At 32.2% G+C, this 22,216-nt stretch overlaps 1 protein-coding gene across 2 annotated transcripts in view; it reads right to left on the reverse strand.

Annotated features, from left to right (window-relative positions):
- The window catches only part of LOC127702429 (guanine nucleotide-binding protein G(s) subunit alpha-like), a 64,764-nt gene extending 46,938 nt beyond the window's left edge, over window positions 1-17,826 (reverse strand). For both annotated transcript variants that reach the window (XM_052206628.1, XM_052206629.1), the window contains exons 1-5: window positions 17,421-17,826; window positions 17,244-17,316; window positions 17,008-17,062; window positions 14,957-15,076; window positions 3,939-4,036 (exon numbers count right to left, since the gene is read on the reverse strand). In XM_052206628.1, the coding sequence (XP_052062588.1) occupies window positions 3,939-4,036; window positions 14,957-15,076; window positions 17,008-17,062; window positions 17,244-17,316; window positions 17,421-17,562 (488 nt within the window). In that variant the 5' untranslated portion in view covers window positions 17,563-17,826. The remainder of the gene's footprint in view (window positions 1-3,938; window positions 4,037-14,956; window positions 15,077-17,007; window positions 17,063-17,243; window positions 17,317-17,420) is intronic.
- Window positions 17,827-22,216: the final 4,390 nt, after the last annotated feature.

The raw sequence follows: 22,216 nt of genomic DNA on the forward strand, positions 1-22,216 counted from the left end.
TTTTGATAGGAATTATAATGTGAAATTAATCAATTATGAATGTTATCCTACCCAACAAAACTGAAAACTACCCCCATCCTCATGAAAATGTAGAGAAAGATTACCAGTACTTTTTTTAACAAAAAAAACAGAGAAACTATGAAAAAAATTAAGCATATTATTTATTTAATTTGCTTCAAATGGCCATTTAGTTATGCAAAGCTATGAGAACACAACTACAGGGGTCTGGAATTGGAGGGGAGGGTTTTTACAGAATAGAGAAGAATGGGCCAAAAAAACAATGGTTGGCCTAAAAAATTGCAGAAAGAAATGAATATCCCCATTTAAACCTCATTCGCTTTTCCAAGGCCTGTCATCCAAGGAAACAATTAGCAGAACACTGGATATGCATGAAAACCATGTGGTCATTTTGAAAGAATGATTAGAAATATATATTCTGTATAAAATACATTTCATTATAATAAAGTTGGAAGATGTACAATCAAGCTTAACAAGTTTAAACATGCATAAGAGGTGAAAAAATCATTAATAGACATTATCCAGGCTAAAAATACCACATACTTATTTCATATTTATTGGGTTTATTGATTTTAACAAATTCCTGCAGGGTATTGAACCAAGAAGTTGTTGCACAATGACTGAGATCACCCCATAGCAGGGCCCCATTATTCACATAGGGAAGCAATTTTCTAGCCCTGGATTGTGTATGTACTAAAAGCTTTTAAACTGTGTCAATAATGAGCTATTTTTGGACAAGATCAGATAAAAGGGGTGCTAAAAATAGCTGACTTTTGTAATCTCTGAGAGTGGGCTTAGATCTCCTGATTGATTATGTGTATTAAATACCTTTACACAGGTATACAGAAAAGGTGTTAGATTTCCTATGTCATAACTGGGATTTCAAATCTAACCTGCCAAATATTATTTTATATTAATCCCGCTTTCATTTTTCATTTGGAAGTTGAATGACCGTGGAACAGGCAGCACCTTAATGCATGTAACATGACAACTTACAAAATGTACTAGTGTAATTATCTTGTTCATTGTATATATAAATATATGTCTTATATCCAGATCACTGTATTAATTAGAATATTTTACTCTATATTATGTTAATATTTCATTTCAAAATCATTCTTTAACCAAACGCCAATTCTGACAGGTTTTCCAAATAAAAAACTTAAAAGATGTCAAAAATAGGACCGAAACAAAAGAAATTAATTGTCCATTTCTGAAAATCTATTATAGCCATAAAATTTGGAAGTAGGAAAAACAATCCTCATGTCCACTAAAAGTCAGAAACCTCATACTTGGTTGTTTTTTGTCGTAGCAGTATTAGGATATTTTTTGTCATTTGGATATCTTAAGTTGAAAATCTTAATGCTGACCGACAGTCATAAACCTCATTCTTGGTTGTTTTAATTCATATTTTGATTTTTTTTTGTCATTTAGGTATTTTAATATTCAGATCTTTGAAAGTCTGTATAAAGTTATTCATAGCTTTCCTCCGACTCCCTCAAATCTCCAGCTTTACAATTATATTTATAGACATCTGTCTATTGTTAAGACCATATGTTCACTTATATATGTCTTTTCATTTTTGGCAGGCCTTTCATTAGGAGGTTGTACCTGGTACATGTACTTATATCCATGAACTTCTCATCAGTACTGCCTTGATTAAGGAATTATCAAAAAACGTATTCAAATAACGGATAGAAAAGTGTTGATGACAATTTTGAAAAAGTTAAAAATAGAAGCGACTTATAATTGAGTCCACGATAATAACACCCTTGTATTTGGTTGCAGTTTCACTGACATATATATATATAGACCCAACACCTCCTTTTCTTCATACTATGAGGACTTAATTATGTAGTGGATTGCCAGTATCAAGTTGATCCATAACATTTTCTTTCTACTTGATTCACCAGTTGGTATTAAAATTTAAAGTATATATTATACTCAAAAGCAAATTGCAAATTTTCTATTTGAAAGGTGCTACATATAATAGAATTGACCAACAGAGTTTGAAAAGATACATTGTACCTTACTGATTTCTTTTACAAATACAATTAGAGCTATATTTTCACTGTAAACCATTTACTATAATTTACAAATAGTTCACTCATACTATGCATCCTTAAGTTTATATTTTTTTAGAGGTAGTTCACACCACCAGAGGAAGTGCAACATCTCCCCCTATTAATTAATGACCTTGTTTAATTTCCTATCAAAATAACCTTCTATTTAACAAATATATTAATGACTTGACCCAATTACTACATATTGATTAAAAATAAATCTGACCTACTTTCCCCCCAAGGTAAAAACCATAGTAAATCAATTACACATGCTTTACAAGTATCTATAACTTATTTATTGTAAAATCAGGACGAGCTAAATTTAAACTTTGAAGAACATTTTTTTATAGAAAATATGTTGCCTTACAACCTTACAAGTAAAAAAATAGATTCACATTCATTGAAACATCAGCAGGTCAATAAAGTACAGGAGAAGAATGGTTGCTGTTTCTAATCAAATATTGAAAGCCGAGAACAGGTTAGAAGGAAACTAGGAGAAAAGTGGAAAATGAAATGGAAAGATGAAAGGAGAGAAAAATTCAGAGGAGCAGGATAAGGAAAAGAGTGGTCTAAGGGACAGAGAACAGTAGAAATGGTGCTAAAGAAAGAGAAGAGAAACTCCTTATCAATCCTCTTAGGGTCTACTGTGGGTTCATCAATATTTGTGAGGAACCAATTTCCATGGATTTTGTGGGTATACACTGTAGATGTACAACAAATTTAATTGTTCAATGAAAACTTTCTATAAGCTTGAATGCAGACTGTGGCAAGACTACGAATATGCAATGTTTCCACACCCAAGAAAATTGGTACCCACGAATAGAAATCCAAAGTAATTCACAAACTGATGTACTTATTATCTAACTTTACTCAGAGATGATGAAATACTCAAAAAAACAATATCATCTAAGAAATGCATCATCATGCATGTATTTAGCTGCTTTAGCTAGATGCTAATTTTGCCAACCTTTTTAGACACTTTGAAAGGCAGATCCAGAATGATAAAATTTTCAATTGACCTTGTGACATTTTATCTAGGTTTTAACAAGTGTGGTGAAGAACTCCTATGGAACAAATAAATATGTTTTCACATTTCTGGGCATTTTAGTTCAAGGTTTATTCAATAAACACAATCATAAATCAGAAAACTTCTTTCAATTAATGACACACTACCATCACACCATTCATTTTTATTCTGACAAGAATTTCTGCAAATGACATATTAAGGAAAAGACTGAAGGTGAAATTTGCTAAAAGATGTCAAACCTGTAAACTTTCCCAATTAAGGGGGATTCCCTACGTGACCTGATTCTTGAAATCCCACATTATTAATCTAAACTGAAAACCTCAAAACTTACATTCAAAGGGGTTAAAATGGTATTTAGGTACATATAAACTCATTCCAAACCACAGCATATTAGATTAACATCTCTTTTAGCACGTAAAAGAGAATTTTCGAAGGATTAGGTCCTATATTGCACTTAAAATCATAAATGGAGCTTTAAAGTATGCAACCAAGCAAGATAAAATTCAGAATGATTCACAGATACTGTTATCCAGACTATATCGCAAAGTAAAGCCCGATTATTTCAAGTTCAAATTCAATAAAAACAAATCACGTTAAATGTACCATGCCACAACCATCAGAAAAATAATAAATACCAAATTTCACCTCAAGCCCCCATTGGAGCATATCAAAAAAATCTTCCCCAGTATTTCAAACATAAAAACTCTGTTTTTCTTGTATGGTACATGGTCTATGCACTTATTGAGTTAATATGGCATCTGTGATGCTGCTTGCTGAGAATGTTTAATCTTGATGTTAATTTTAATGTTCCTATAAAACTAATAACTTACTATTGGGCACAATCAATTAATTGGTATTCATTAGATCTTTCATAACAGTTTTGCACACCCTTATCTTTCCATAAAATTTCAGTGTGCTCATAGAATTCCTGAAAAAGAAAAAACAAACAGATATTAAATGGTCACATACAACTGATTAAAATAATGGACAATTACGTTCCATGGGTTTTAAATATAATCCTAACCTTTCAAAAATATAATGATTATTTTACGACGCTTAAAGCAAAATAATTACAAATGAAAATCGCAATATTGTAACAAAATCTAGATGTTGAATTTGAGTGGGAAAGAGAAAGATGACCACAATGAACACTCTGCTAGATAAAGAGGAAATAAATGGAGAATGTGTCCATGTGACACAGATGGCATGGACACAGATGATGCCCCCACTTGCATATAACATTATAAAGGGACACAACTAGAGAACTGTAAAAGTGACACCACCTAAATTCGAACATGATCTATGTTATATGGTAATATGCATTGTGTAAAAGTTTCATAACATTTGATTGAGGCAAACTGCAGTTACAGAACTGAAACCAATTTCGGGAAGTATGTACGGACGGACAAGGGTAAACCTTAATGCTCCCTGCGCAGGGGCATAAAAATTCCAACACAGCCGTAGTGTGTTCTTATACATGTAGAAACATATACATTTACAAGCAAATGTATACAAGTATTTGTTATTTAACAAGACCAATACAATGTCCGGACCTGTGTCACTGAATGCAATTGATTGAGTTGTATAATTAAGCATAACTGATCATTCCCTTTCATTGAAGCCAAGAAATCTGTGATGAAAATAGTCTTTGAACAATTAGTGTTGCAAAATTTCAAAATAGCAGAAAACAAGAAATGACTGCACAGCAGATGCAAAAATTGCTAACACACGTTACAACTCAACATTTATTATTCTATATCAAGCTTCAGACCAAATATAAAATCATTCCCTTCCATAGAAGCCATAACATTTTTGAAGAAACTTTTCTACTCAAGGTCAAGTTGAGTGGTTACTGGACCTGCTTCAGACATTGCAACACAGGTTAAAATATCTTAAGAATAAAATGCTTCGCTGGGCGCAGCTTGATACGACCGCAGAGGTCGAACCCTGAACAGTTGGGGCAAGTATGGACACAACATTCAAGCTTGATACAGCTCTGAATTTGGATTGTGATTAAATATTTGACACAGCATAGGTTTCTGACACAGAAAGAATGTGGTCTAAGAACTTCAATTTTTTTAATTTACCTATTATGGTCCAATGTCCAAAATCAAAATACATGGTTAGATTCAGCATATCAAAGAACCCCATATATTCAATTTCTGTTGAAATCAAACAAAGTTTAATTTTGGACCCCAACTTGGACAAACTTGAAAACTGGTCCCATAATCAAAAATCTAAACACATGTTTAGATTCAGCATATCAAAGTACCCGAAGAATTCATTTTTTGTTAAAATCAAACTAAGTTTAATTTTGGACCCTTTGGACCTTAATGTAGACAAATTTAAAAAACGGGACCCTAAATTAAAAATCTAAAAACACAGTTAGATTTGGCATATCAAAGAACCCCAATAATTCAATTTTTGATGAAATCAAACAAAGTTTAATTTTGGACCCTTTTGACCTCAATATGAACCAATTTGATAGCGGGCCCACAAATAAAAAATCTAAATACATGGTAAGATTCAGCATATCAAAGAACCCCATATATTCAATTTTTGTTGAAATCAAACAAAGTTTAATTTTGGACCCCAATTTGGACCATCTTGAAAACTGGGCCAAAAATCTAAAATCTAAATACATGTTTAGATTCAGCATATCAAAGAACCCTATATATTCAATTTTTGTTGAAATCAAACAAAGTTTAATTTTGGACCCCAACTTGGACCAACTTGAAAACTGGTCCCATAATCAAAAATCTAAACACATGTTTAGATTCAGCATATCAAAGAACCCCAAAAATTCAATTTTTGTTAAAATCAAACTAAGTTTAATTTTGGACCCTTTGGACCTTAATTTAGACCAATTTAAAAAACAGGACCCAAAATTAAAAATCTAAATACACGGTTAGATTTGGCATATCAAAGAACCCCAATAATTCAATTTTTGATGAAATCAAACAAAGTTTAATTTTGGACCCTTTTGACCTCAATATGAACCAATTTGATAGCGGGCCCACAAATAAAAAATCTAAATACATGGTAAGATTCAGCATATCAAAGAACCCCATATATTCAATTTTTGTTGAAATCAAACAAAGTTTAATTTTGGACCCCAATTTGGACCAACTTGAAAACTGGGCCAAAAATCTAAAATCTAAATACATGTTTAGATTCAGCATATCAAAGAACCCCATATATTCAATTTTTGTTGAAATCAAACAAAGTTTAATTTTGGACCCCAACTTGGACCAACTTGAAAACTGGGCCCATAATCAAAAATCTAAACACATGTTTAGATTCAGCATATCAAAGAACCATAAGAATTCAATTTTTGTTAAAATCAAACTAAGTTTAATTTTGGACCCTTTGGACCTTAATGTAGACAAATTTATAAAACGGGACCCAAAATTAAAAATCTAAATACACGGTTAGATTCGGCATATCAAAGAACCCCAATAATTCAATTTTTGATGAAATCAAACAAAGTTTAATTTTGGACCCTTTGGACCTCAATGTGGACCAATTTAAAAACGGGGCCCAAAATCCAAAAACTTAATACACGGTTAGATTCAGCATATTAAAGAACCCCAAGAATTCAAGAATAAAACCCCATTGAAATTGATCAAGAAATAAGCAATTTATACGAAGTATCTTCTTTTGCACAATACTGTGCAATTGAATATTTCTTGCTATTGCGCAATACTGTACAATTGACAATTTCTTGCTATTGCGCAATATTGTGCTATTGGATATTTCTTGCTATTGCGCAATACTGTTAAATTGAAGATTTCTTGCTATTGCGCAATACTGTGCAATTGAAGATTTCTTGCTATTGTGCAATACTGTGCAATTGAAAATTTCTTGCTATTCAGCCTATTGCACAATACTTATTATATAATAATTTACACATCCTGTTTGGTGTGTATCTCCTACCATATCATTATTATTTGCTTTTAAATATAAATCAGAAATAACCAACTTAAAATGGAAAATTTTAAAAGAAAAAAAAAAGGAAAAAAAGAAAAAAAAAAAAAAATAATCCCCCCCCCCAATTTTTTTGAACCCCCTTATGATTCATCACCCCCAAACTCAATCCCAGCCTTCCCTTTGTGGTATGGTACCTTGCAGTACAATTTCAGAGAGATCCATACACTTGAACACAAGTTATTGTCTGGAAACTAGAAAAATGCTTATTTTTGGCCCCTTTTTGGCCCCCAATTCCTAAACGTTTCGGGCAATTACCCCCAAAATCAATTCCAGCTTTCCCTTTGTGATATGGAACCTTGTAGTACAATTTCAGAAATATCCAAACACTTACACACAAGTTATTGTCATGAAACTAGAAAAATGCTTGTTTTTGGCCACTTTTTTGGCCCCTAATTCCTAAAATTTTGAGGCAATTACCCCCAAAATCAATTACAGCCTTCCCTTTGTGATATGGAACCTTGTGGTACAATGTCAGAGAGATCCATACACTTACACACAAGTTATTGTCTGAAAGTTACAAAAATGCTTATTTTTGGCCCCTTTTTGGCCCCTAATTCCTTAACTGTTGGTACCATAACCCCCAAAATCAATCCCAACCTTCCTTTTGTGGTATTGAACCTTATGGTGAAATTTCATGGAGATCCATTCACTTAAACTAAAGTTAGAGTGCGAAAACCAATGTGTCTTCGGACGACGCCGGACGACGACGACGACGACGACGACGACGCCAACGTCATACCAATATACGACCAAAAAATTTTTAATTTTTGCGGTCGTATAAAAAGGTCTCACATTTTATCATGAAGGTATAACCCTTTTATAAGCAAACTACTATCAAATTGACCCATGGGAAGTTCAATGATAAATCCTAATAATATACTGGAATTACACACTATATACAAATTAAATTCTATTCTAAGCTATACAAATATATAATAAATTTAATGTAGTAAAATGATGGATGTGGCCTTTTAGAAAAGGCCAATGACATTTTCATCCTTCTCAACAAAAGAGGTACAAAAATATATATATAAATATACACCAATTTTAAATATGGAACCACGTTATATTTTGAGCAGACAAACTGTGAATTTAAAAAATAAACAGTTTCAAAATGCCAATTATATAACATTTTAGTATATACAACACAAATGTGTAAAAAACAAATTTGATGAATTCAGCTCATCAAAGTTTTACTTATTGTTTTTCTTGAGTTGCTCTAATATTTTAATTCTTTGCATATTTGCAACCACATACAACAATAAATATGTATACATGCATAACTTTTAAAATTCTATCACATTTCATTATTGAATTCATTTGTAATATGATCAATAAAAATCTATTAAAAAGACAAGCCTTCAATTATCTTGACTGTTTGGTAAACAAAGATAGCATTATTAAGCAGATATATATGAATTACTATTTATCAATAAAATAAGCAATAATATCCCCTTGCTTGTACCCCCTACTGTCAGTCTGTGTATTCACTAGTGTGTAGTTTCATTACTGATTTTCTATCTGTCCCCTGGCAAGCTAAATTTATCTAACTCTGCCTATTTTCTGCAGTGAATTATGCCATCTGTTGCTAAAAATAGTCTGACCTGTAGCCAGTATAATGCTTCCCAGCCAATCAGACTTTATGTACACTTTACATGCTATGTTGTTTGAGGAAAAATCAATTGTATTTTTGATCAATCAGCAAATAGCAGTCAGAAACTATACCTGCCGAGGTTAGCTACAGAAATTAAATAATGACATTGATTCTGCCAAGTGAAGACAATTTTATCTTAGAAATTTTGTACAAAAAAAAAATATTCTGATCTGAATAATATGAAGAAATAAGAAAAGCTAGCCGCATTAGGCAGCAGGTTAATAATCCATGGCTCTGGAATTCATAATATGCTAAATGGAAATTCTAATCACTTCCTGAATTTTTTCCCCATGATCAAATATCCGTTTGAAAGTGTACCAAAAGAATAAGGAAAATCAAACAAATTTTATCTCTTTATTATCAAAAGACTTTTTATAAAAATAGAACTAAATATATAATTAAATATTTCAAATTGCTTCCTTAAAGATTATCAAGTTTATGAAAAGCCTTCCTTAAAAGGTTTTATTTCATTTCCCCATCAATAGTATATTGCCACTTTGTTGTAACTACAGATCTAGAGTTGGCAAACATAAGCTGACCCAGCCTAGGGTCCTGGCTCACTACTGGACAGTTCAAGAGCAAGCAGAATACTAGGATATGTTTAGGTTTCCTAGGGTACAAATGGTGTGTTGTGTAATACTGTGAATTAATTTATTTTGTGGGAACTAGTTTTCGTGGATTGAGGAAAACTTGCATTTTCAAAGATATTTGATTTCATGGTTTTGCCAAAGTCTGCATACATTCATAAAGAAAATTTCCCCTGTATCCATGGAATCCATGAAAATTGGTATCCAACAAATAATAATGAATAATAATCCACATTAGTGTCAATTGCTGACCCATAACAAGATATGTTCAGTTTAGGCTCCTGCTCAAAACGGGAGGGTTGGCAGGTATGGTCACTTCTGTCAGAATGGGGACATCAAAACTGATCCCTCATATAGGGAAAATGCCACTCCCTGCAATAAAAAAACCATTTACATGGTCTGCAGCAGGCAATTTGCAAGGCAAATATTTGCCCGTATATACATGTATACGGTATCCAATCCTATTCCTATCAATGAAATATTTTCCAATGAAAACTAGGTAAAAACAATCAATAATTCCAAATATCCAATGCCATATATAGATATTGTTGTTTTTGTCCATATTAATACATTGGTAATACTAATAATTTATTTGATATAAACTTTATTACCCTTATGCTATAAATTTCTGTATAAGACAGAATATGAAAGCAGTTGTCATTGAAAAAAAATCTAAGAATTGATCTTAAAAGTGAAAATATCACTAGTACTTAACTCCTAAAAGGAAAACAGCCTTACTTTTGGCTGTAGAACAAAGCAAACAAAATCAATGACAACCTTTATCACATTAAAAATGACCCATGAGGTCATTAAATGGCCAGAAGTTTGCAATATTAATCATTAAATACCACCCATATATTTTGTCATTTGCTCATAGGAGGAACATCTTGAATATTCATAACGTATTTGCTGCTGGACATAAAAAAATCAGCAAATAATCTCATAGGACTTAAAATGAGGGGATTTAATGTACATGTAGCTATTTTTGCAGACTTTTTTCTGTGCCGGTTCAAAGAAATTCATATATATTTTGTACTTCAGTGACCTCTATGTTGTAAAGAAGAAAGCAAGTCACTGTGTTACAAGCATAACAAGTCACAAGAATTTTGAAGGTCCTGCACAGGTCAGAACACTGATGTCTACTGTCAAGGGCTGTCATCTTTGGAATACACTGTCAAGGAGTTTCTGGTCCATTAAGGTCATTTAAAAGTAAAATTTTCAGTCACATCCAAAAGCCATGTGCATCTTCCATCATTATTGTTCTGTATACAATTCAACATTTAACCTAGGATTTTTTATGCACAAAGCACCTCTGAAGGAATCCTTAACAAATCAAAGTTTCTTTTTGACACTTAAACACATGTCTCCCCTCCTGCATATGTTACACAGGTAAGCAACTTTAAAAACAAATCCCAGACAAATTTCTTGCTATTAAGCTTTTTCGTCCAAATGTATTTTCTCTACCTTCCAATAATTGAAATGCAATGTTGTTGCCATATATATCTTTATGATTTAGAATTGGGTTTTACTGAGAACTCTGGATTGATTGATTGATTATTGGTTGCTGAACGTCTAGTGGCAAATATTTCATGCATGTTCAGGACGGGAACAAATTAACAGTAAATAAATTAGGTAGGTCCTATAATAGAGGTCATCCAGGATAAAGGTCGGGAAAATATGGACAGCCACCTATAATGAGTGTATATTGGATAGGGACAGAAATTTTGCCTTGCAACAGGTCACCTCAAGAGTTTTTGCAAGGGCTCTTAACCTGCACAGAGCATGGCACTCTCTCTACAAGAGGCATCAGAATAACTTCCCCACTCTGACCAGACTTGACTGCGTACTTGTACATCCCAAACAGCCAAACGTATGCCATACTTTGGCAAGGGTTAACATTGAACTGCCGATCAGAAGAAGACCAATAGTGGCCATATTTTTATTCTCCAGTCATCCTTGGGGGTGACAACTCTGGAATGACGCCCTCTAGATGTCACTTATTTATTTTCATGATGGAGGGATCTCTTCCTAAATGAAGGTACATTGTATACAAGGACATGTGGCTGGAATGGGTTGCTTTTTTGACATGTCAAATATGTCAATGGGTCGCAATTTCACCAATGTAAAACGTTAATGGGTCAGTAATTTTTATCTTTCGATTAGATATCTGTATATACATGTAATAATTATATGCTGTTTTAACCTTTTAAATCAAATTAAGATGTCAAACACTTTATACATTTGATAAGTGAGAAAAACATGAATGGTTAATGATTTTGCAATGAAACATACTAATGGGTCAGGTTTTCAATATATGAATGGGTTTTAAAATCAAACTGCATGTCTGTACCATAAATCCAATGTTGAGCCCCCCCACCCCCCTCTTTTGGTTGCTGTCTCATTGATGTCTTATAAGCTTCTAATTATAAATGGCAAACTTGCTGTCTCATTGATGTCTTATAAGCTTCTAATTATAAATGGCAAACTAGAAAAATGGTTGTTTTGGGCCCCAATTCCTAAACAGTTATTGTCTGGAAAACCAAATGTCTTCAGACAAGGACGACGACACGATAGCATTATACGAACTTTTTGCGGTCGTATAAAAAGTGTGGAAAACTGATTTGCAGGACAGACAGACAGACAGACAGACAGACAGACAGACACGGTGCAAACCTAAAGTCCCCACTCAACTTCGTCGGTAGGGGACTAATAAAAATGCAGGTTCACAGGTACAATTCTGCCAACTTTAATTCCATTCATACATGTTGTTACACCATAATGCCATTTAAGGTAATTGAAGTATCTTGCTTTTATCATAATTTATCCTAAAAAAAGTCATTTCCTGAAAACTTGCCCGATGATGTCTTTCACTTGTCCCAGTCACTCAGACAGCAGTTAATGTAGAATAAAATTGAGAATGGAAATGGGGAATGTGTCAAACAGACCACAACTCAACCAAAGAGCAGAAAACAGCTCAAGGCCACCAATGGGTCTTCAACACAGCGAGAAAAATGTTGAACCCTGCTTCTAAATTATTGATAGCTATTACTTTGGAATAACTATAATATCAGATTGTATATAAGATATATATTAACAGTACCCTATAGGTCCAATCAAATGCCCTCAGGGGTATATATAATACTGTAAATTCACAAATTAATGCATGTATTTATTATTGAGAGATCTAATTAATGAAGGAAAATCACTACTGAATTTATGAATGTGAGTTTTTACTATTAGATCCAGATAGTGTCCCGTTTTTTTTCAAACTGTAGTAATAACAATAAGATCTGCTTGAACAGGTGAACAAATTTTGGTAATAAATTTTGGCAAAACTGCATACTTTCTTGAATTGATCAATATCTTAAATCTGCTCAATGTAACGTAAATCATCAGATTCAAATTTATCTGAAGTCAAATGTTCAATATAACCATGAAAAACTTATAATGTGTCTTCTATTTTTTGGTATATTCAAAAAACTTGCCCATTTTTAACTTGTACACACTGTCAGTCAAATCAAATGTTCAATGTAACCATGAAAACTTTATGCTTCTTCTATTTTTCTGGAATATTCAAAGAACTTGTCCACTTACAACTTGTACACACCTTCCGTCAAATAATTGATGTAACCATGGAAACCGAATAGTTTTTTTGGGCATATTCAAACACTTTGTCCAACCTTGTACACTGTCGGTGCCACAAATGAGTCCGTCATTGATTCCAAAATAAAATATTACTGAACCTGTTGCAATTTGCCATACATGTACAACTTTAAAATAAATGGGGAATGTGTCCATGGGACACAGATGATGCCCCCGCTTGCATATAACATTATAAAGGGACATAATTCAAGAGGGGTATAAGTGACACTACCCAAATCCAAATTGATCTGTGTTTTGTGGTAATAAGCATTGTGTATATAAAGTTTCAAAACATTTGGTTGAGGCAAACTTGTTAGAGAACTGAAACTAAAAATTCAGCAATTTTTCCATTTGTAAAGGGCATAACTCTAGAACGGTAAAAGTGATGCCACCAAAATTCAATCTTGATCTGTGTTTTGTGGTAATAAGCATTGTGTATTAGTGTCATAACATTTGGTTGAGGCAAACTTAAGTTAGAGAACAGAAACGAAAAATTTAGCAATTTTCCATTTGTAAAGGGGCATAACTCTAGAACGGTAAAAGTGAAGTCACAAAAATTCAAACTTGATCTGTGTTTTGTGGAAATAAGCATTGAGTTTAATTTTCATAACATTTGATTGAGGCAAACTAAAGTTAGAGAACGGAAACCAATTTTGGGACGTACGGCCGGACGTACAGATGGACAAGGGTAAAACTTAATGCCCCTCCGCTATGGCGGGGGCATAAAAACGCAGAAATGGCAAAGTCAATATTTTGCTATTGGAAACTAAAAGGAAAGAAAAATTGTACAAAAAAAAGAAGAATGTGTCCGAGGACACGAATACCCCCGCTCAAGCTTCAAACAAACGAAATAGGGATGGACTGAAATAAAGAAAGACGGAAGGACGGACGGTCAAAGGTAACACTTAATGCCCCTGTCGAAAAAGGCGGGGCATAAAATATTAAATTACAGGTGTCCAATGGTAGTATTTTACATTTCAATAAAAGTATAATGACCTCTAGAATTATTTTGTGAAGAATTTCCAGAAGCAAAAGTTCATTTACATGTACATCTTTCAAATTTAATTAATTCTTTTTTACAAAATACAACTCAATGAAAAACATGTCTAACTTTGTACACAGTCAGGTGCTCCAAATGAATCAGTCATTCATAGACATATAGTACTGAACCAGTTGTAATTTAACATGCAACTTTAAATACTAAGTAGCTGCAATATAACCTTTTTGCACTGCATAAAGCAAACATCAATCAATAAATCAAACGCAAAGTAAAAACTTGCTTTGTTTTATATACCTTAAATCAAATTAGAAAGGACTGTTATTGTTACATGTAACTTCAGCAGGAGATTGCAGAGTTCTAAATAATTTTTTTTTCCTTGGCAGGCCTTGAAAAAAATTTGCTTGTCTCACTATTATTTCTATTGCAAAATACTGAAATTGTATGCCTCCTTTGTAAAATTTTGGTGGTCAAAACCTAAGGACCACCACTTACGGAAAACTCTGACATTGGCATGTTCAAATCAGGTTACAATATTATAAATGTAGCTCAAGAATAATACTAAGTCAAAACAGTGTAGTCATGACTATCTTCAAGAAATGTCAAAAGAAAGACAATTTTTTTTCATATTCAAATGTACATGAAGATATTTTATTCAGATTAGTCAGAAGCCCTGGGCTCCGCATTTTCTGAAAAAGTTAGGTCCAAAGATGCATCAAAATTATATAAGCTTTTCACATTTTTATCCTTCCATTTTGATGAGACGACTTGATTACTGAATTAAGACTAAGATGTTGCTTATAGAACTTTTCAACTCACAACCACGAAAAATCCCGAGTCCTTGGACATGTTAGACTTTTCCACAAAATCCTTAGTTAGAACACTTATCATGGATACAGAGACTGAGTGTGTGTTAAACTACCACAGTTGAAGTAAACTATATATATATACATTTGTATGATCATATGTTTTACTTACATAGGGATATTCAAAATTTTTTTGACTGGCAACATCTTGCATGTAGTCCACTCGAAATTGGTTATCTGGATTTTCTAGAAGAACGGGAGGATTAAGTGTAGCCATGGCCCCTGTTATTGTCTGAAAAAATATAGTATGTTGTAGCTAAAATAATTATACAAGTATGTAGATGACAATATTAACTTAAACTCATCATGCTAATCCTGACAGTGAAGTTTACAAAAAAATAGTCAAACGAACAAAAACAGAAATGTGATAATGCTTACTACAACACAAAAGTAAAATACATGACGTATTAGTCGTCAAATTTACTCTCCAAGCCATAAGTACATTTGACCTTAATATTAAAGTTTTTTATTTGTATTTTATTAGTAGTTCTCAGTGTTGTCATTCAGAAACACTTGTCATGACTTTTTTTGTTGTTTAATCACATTGTTGCTTTTCATCTTGAAGTTTTCATTTTTGTTTCTCAGCATTGCTATTTCAGAAAAAAGACAGAAAATGAAAATGTTATGTCTCTGTGTATAATGAGGCACTAGTTCTCCATCACATCAAAAAATAATTTCAGAAAAATTTATCCCCCTGCGCTGCAGCAAGTCTGATATCTGCTGTTCCTAACAAAAAAATTAACAATTGGTCTCATTTCTACATAAACAATCTTCTTTAAAGTGCTCTTTATGACGTCATTATTCCTGAACTACCTGCTTTTGTATTGTCTCGACTTTGATTCAGATATAAATGGAAAGCCCGCATTAAAAGACTAAATTTCTGTGAAAAATCAGGTCAAACAATACCATGATCGTATCCTGCAATTTTTGTTCATCTGTTGATACATATTACTACATTACTGTTTTGACAATCAAATATAAATGGATATTTTATAGTTTTTGCAGTAAACAAGAATGGAGCTGTACCTTTTATGTCTTGTGTCATACCAAGGTGTTTTGAGTTGTCTAAAGTGTCAAATAGAATGATGTTTTGCTATCATTGTTTGTAAACAAAGAAGGGATGACGATGTATTACACTGAACATCGTAATTCAGGACACAAAAGTTCACACTTGACTGCAAATTCAAGAAGGCTGAAGCATTGAATTGCTATACATGTATGTACGTGTAAATAAAACTACATCTTTACATGTACATTGTAGCTCACAGATGCAGGGTAATATCAACTCATACACAGTATTGTGGCAGACTTTTTTTTTTCTAAAAAAATAATATCATTATTTACCAAACACCTGCACTGTAAAATGCATAAACACTATAAAAATTTCATGTGAATTTAGATTCGACAACTGCTCGGCACATAAAGAAGCTTCGTATTTGTAAAATAACTTGGGAAGAAGTATTATATGTATGTATAGGTTAAATAATTGGAATGGACAAACTTAGGATTCGATTATACATAACAAGGAAGAGTAAAAGAGTATCTTCAGAATAAATATGCTGTAACTGTTAACGTATAAAGGAATTCACCTCGAGCAAAGGGAAACTTTCTACTGACCCCAAAAGCATGAAGACAAACTCTTAAGGTAATAAATATTTTCCAACAATCATCATGCATACCCAATTTTATTAATTATGAAAAAAATGTGCACATTTTTATGCATTTATATAAATATATAAATATACCTATGCACAGCTCAAGCTATCACTCAAAATGTGAATAAGTGAAGACGAAACTTTTAGAATTACAAAAACATCTTTCTTGCAACTGTAGACTTCAACGTTCAAGTTTGTAATCTAACATCACAACAACAATGTGTTATAGTTACATATGTTTTTAATAGTTTTAGGTGCAAATATGAAATAATTACACCATCATCATTTAGATGAGTGAACATTCTAAAAATAAATCTGTTTCTTTTTTACTGTATAATGACTATGACATCAGTTTTTATGTGTTGTTGTATTTTCATTTAGTGAAACTATCATTCATTTATAATATTCTTTTAAATCTGTCAATGAAGACTTAGTATATTTTCTGGTGGCCATCTTGGAAGACTTGGGGGTCATAAATTCATGTTTGTTTTGAATAAAAAATACTCACCAAAATTGCATCTCTAATATTCTTTTTAATATCTTCTATTTTGTTTTTTCTTTCACTGTAAAATTAGATAAAACACTCTTTCAATTTTAAAATCAAATTTCAAATCAAAATTAAATTACATCTCCTTTAAAGAACCTCAATCCAAACAAAAATTGACAGTTGCTTATGCATACATAATATGTGATGTTTATTCCGATTTATTTAATGGAAACAGACAGATAAATAATTGAACTTACTCTGCAGAGAATCCATTCACATGCAATATCCTCATTTGTTTCACAATCGTCGATTTTCCAGATTCACCGGCACCTTTCAAAAGAAAAACATAGTTTTATACATGACCATTCTATATTTTGAAATGGGTAAAACAGGTGTGAAATGGACGACCATATTCGTCTAATACCTCCACTTACCTAACAATAACAACCTATGTGTGGCTCGATATACTTGTTTCTCCTTTTTAAGTTCCTCATCTATCCGTTTATTAATTTGTTTTCTAAGTTTATCTTCTTCATGATCGTCTCCCGTGCCTCCCTTTGGCTTAAAACATCCCATACTGTACAGTATCGACGAAATTTTGCCCGTTTTTGTAGACAACCACAACAAAAAATATCCCCTCCTGCTTTACGCCGGGGATAATCCTTCACGTATCCTCTGAATTGTTATCGATGGATGATTTAACCTACTGATAGATGGTTTCAATTTTGTCTAAAAGTCCTAAAATGCCTGGCTTAGACATTAAACTGGTGTAATTCTCCTCGTCTGCCGACATTAGCAAGCAGGCAACCATACAGATACGTCAATTTGACAAGAGTTGGGTGGGGTTAAAAGGCATTATGGGAGTTTATTAGAATTAGATAGCAAAACTTGATGACATCACAAACATGTTCTTACGAAATACACAATTTGTGTATTGCTTACCAACAAAGAATAATTCTTACTAGAGCACTCTATACGTTACGGGTTATGCATGTTGTTGACAGTGCGGGAATTTGGTCTCGGATATTTAGTTGTATCGTTAGCAATAATACAGTACCTCCGTATTTTTATACTATATTCATAATGAAAGAACATCGTATTATAAACAGATCGAGACATATCATTTGATATATTGTATTACAAATGTGTCTCTGGTATTTAACTAATAAGTAAAAATTATTTAGAGAAAATTAATTACTTTTAAGCGGGTCTATCTAAAGACTATAGTGCTAGATATGTCTCTGGTGTACATTTAGTTGTTTTATTTTTTATTTTGATTGAACATTATTTTGTTATTATTATAATAAATCAGAGACATATATATATGTCTCGGAAATTTGCGATCGCAATATATATATCGTTATGTTATTTAGGAATCACATTGTGCATATTTTTGTGACATTCAAGATTTCATCAATGTTATCAGAGACATATATACAGTGTATATATGTCTCTGATGTTATTCTGGAAACAACAGTGTGTAAAATGTTGTAACAATGTTATTCTTGAACTTGATGACAGTGTGCATAATTTTGTAACATTCAGTCAACAATATCATTCTGAAAATAACAGTGTGCACAATTTTAACAACTATGTCAACAAATGACACAATGTTTGAAAAATATTACACTGTCACATGCAATTAAAAGACTAAGTGATTGAGGAAAAACTCGCTGTGTTAAAAAAATGACATTTTATTATTTTCCAATACCGTTGCTGTACTGTACCAAATGCATTGGAATAGTATTCTTATACAAGTACTCAATATATTATGGCCAACCCAACCCAGTGTGTAAAAATAGGGGGATTAAAAATAAGAAGAATGTTGATACTTGATTGTCTCTGTTAAATATGTAAAAACAATGTCTAGTTTCTGGGCGATTTAGAACGCTTCACATGTTTAGATAGACACTTGTCTTTTGTTAAATATAAAAAAATGCCGATGTAGGATGAACTAAAATGAGACCATTTCAAGACAAAACCAACGCAATCTTTGATTTTGACAATAAAGACTTTTCTCCTAAAGTGTGTATCGACATAGATGCAAAGCTATAAAAAGTGCAACATAATTTTTTCGACGCATCTAAAAGGTTGCAGTGTTATGTTATGATACTCTGCAAAAAACTTACTTCGCATTTTTCAAGTACCAAGATTTTTCATATTTCAAGTGTATTTTTTAAACCCCATTTATTATTAAAATTTGGCATGTATGCCAAAACATTTGCTTAAAATTGAGTTCAGATGTTCGTCAACATTATGGGACCAAATTCGTGTCTTTATTGCGCCCCTTACATTGTACATAAAAGGTCAACCATCTCCTGATGGCGTTCGTAATGATTGTAGAGATTGTAAAGCTCTTTTCTGGCTTTCCCAAAAAGAACATATCAAAGATCTACCATCAACAAGTTGTCTAATGATAGAAAAAAAACACGACATTGACGACTATAACGAAGTCTCGGTCCTACTTTAGGCATGTAGCGATATTTGTTATAGTAATGCATGTTATTTTAAAAGAGGTTATTGATATGTAAACTCGGTCGACTCGCGCACAAACTGAGACTGCCAACATATTATGTTATTGTAGTCTCAAGTTCTAAAGTCCTTGGGTAGAAAACTTTCACTGAAGCTTTCTTATTTTTTCTATGAAAAAGGAATGATTCTTTTCTGTCTGCAGCTTGACACTGCTAAGTTGAAGCGTGTAAGCTTTTTTTTTTTTAGATCTGCCGTGCAGCAAATTCCTGTTTGCCGATAGTTTGAAATTTCAAGCAGTTATACACCGCGACGAAATTATTGGTTTTGTTTTATAGAAAGAGCCACTAAGCGCTTTTGTGCCTTATGCAAAATGTATAGATGACTTGCTTTCATTTGGTATTAATTAAAAAAAACGCCATTCAATTTCTATAATAGATCAGTGTCATGCAGTCACGAGTCAATATCATACACAGGCGAATAGTTCTACAAGTCTTCGTGAAATATTTGATCTGGGCATAATTTCAGTACATGCATTTTATTGGGATATATGCTTTTTAACAAAACTTTGTCTTTCACTCACAAACTTATGACTTGATTCAGTTCGGACGGACGGACTTAGTCGCGCGGTTACTAGACCTGCTTTCGCCGTTGGCGAAGCAAGTAAACAAGTAGTGATCGTCACTTGCTTTCAATCCGTTTTTAGATTAAGGATGTACACCTCTGAGGAGCCAAACATTTCTAGAATTAAACTTTTTTTTTATTTTATACAGAATGCTGTCAATTTTGTAAATTTGGGATTTTTCTCTTCTTTTTTTTTTAGAACAAAAAGCATATTATTTCAACTTCTTTGCTATAAATGATTGAAAAAATACATATTTAATTTAAGAATTTTTAAAAGAAAAAATTGATATGGGATGTACATATTTTTGGTAAAATCATTTCTTTGTACCCCTCATCCATTTTCTCAACACTTTGGTTGATGACACTGACCGGATTGGTTATAAAATTTGAAAATTGTATTACTCAAAAATGACTTATTCTAAGTACACAATTTTTTCACAGAGTCTAGTTTGATTATAATATTTTTTAAATTCATTAATATTTTCCACTTGTATCAAATGTTTTGGAAATAATTCCTGAACGAGATTTCAACGAGACTGAAATATCAGAAGAAAACATCCTTACACCTACAGCATTTATTTCTTTTATATACAGACATTCGAAATACAAAAATATATATTTTATGAACATTTTGAACCTTAGAAGTAAAAGTTTACATACAAAACCTCGGTATAATTTGTCTAATGAGACAAAGGCAGTATCAATCCAAGTAAAATTAATTATACGTAGTTTTACATATATTTCTATCAATTATTCATATTTACTATAGTAATAATGTCAATTACTTTTTATCAAATAATAAAATTTTCGTTTTTTTTTAAATACCGTGTGCATGCCATTCATGTCCAGTACAATGTAAAAACAATATTGACGACATCGCGATATTTACAATATTAACACGATATCGTGTCATCATCGTCAACATGTTAAGAACTCTTATAAACTGTTGACATCTTTAACATCGCGATGTATACAATGTAGTAACAATATTGTGTTAACATCACGACAGTAACAATGTTTGTCGATATCGTGTTAACTTCATTTACATTGTAAGAACTCCTATATACTGTTTACATCGGTTAACAATGTTAACATCGCGATGTTTACAATGTACATGTATTAGCAATATCGTGTTTACATCGTTTATATTGCAGTTTTCACGATATCTTGTCCACATCATTTATAGTGTATGCACTTTTATATACTGTTTACACCGTTAACTTCGTAATATTTACAATTTATTTACGATATCGTTTTTACATCGTTTACATTTATCACTAATTATGGGAGCTATTGTCAATCAAAGGCTACTTTACTTGTTAAATTTTCGATTATTGCTTGTCAAACAACTATGTCAAATTTTTTGGAAGTCTGAAAATTTTACAGTTTTGAACAACGATGTAAACGATATAAACACAGAGTCTCGGTATACAATAAAAACACGATGTTGACACGATATTGTCAATATCGCGATGTATACGGTGTGAACGATGTAAACACAAAGGTATAAACTTGGTATACAATATAAACACGATGTTGACTCGCTATTGTCAACATCGCAATGTCTTCTATGTAAAAAATGTGAACACAAAGGTATAGAAACGGTACAGTAGACATCGCGATGTTGACAATATCGATAAAACATCGAAAAATATGTAAAAATAATGTTTGTGGTGCAAACAATTCTATAAACTTGGATTGTTTTCATATATACAGATAGGTTGTTATCAAACAAATTGGTAACATATGACGAAATCAATCTGATTAAAATTCAGACCTATATTAACTCGCATGCTCGCACATATAAGCATGAGTATAACGAAATCAGAAAACTATATTTTTTATTAGATTGATGACGAAATCAAATGATTTAAACAACCATTTTGGATATACATGTATAAAGGTTTTGGTAGTCTAAGAGCTCACCATTGAAATAAGTTTTTTTATATGTAACTTAAATTGATGAAATGGCAAAAATAAACTCCATATATAATTCATACGTGAATTATTTTTACAAATACATTTAAATTGTAGACTATAAACATTTAATCATGTCACATCGCCTTCATTAACAATTTTGTGGGTTTTTTTCAGAATGTAAAAAAAACCAACAAAATAATGAATGTCAAATCAATTA

The sequence above is a fragment of the Mytilus californianus genome, unplaced genomic scaffold (genome assembly GCF_021869535.1).
Source record: "Mytilus californianus isolate M0D057914Y unplaced genomic scaffold, xbMytCali1.0.p SCAF_5, whole genome shotgun sequence".
NCBI classification, from domain to species: domain Eukaryota; kingdom Metazoa; phylum Mollusca; class Bivalvia; order Mytilida; family Mytilidae; genus Mytilus; species Mytilus californianus.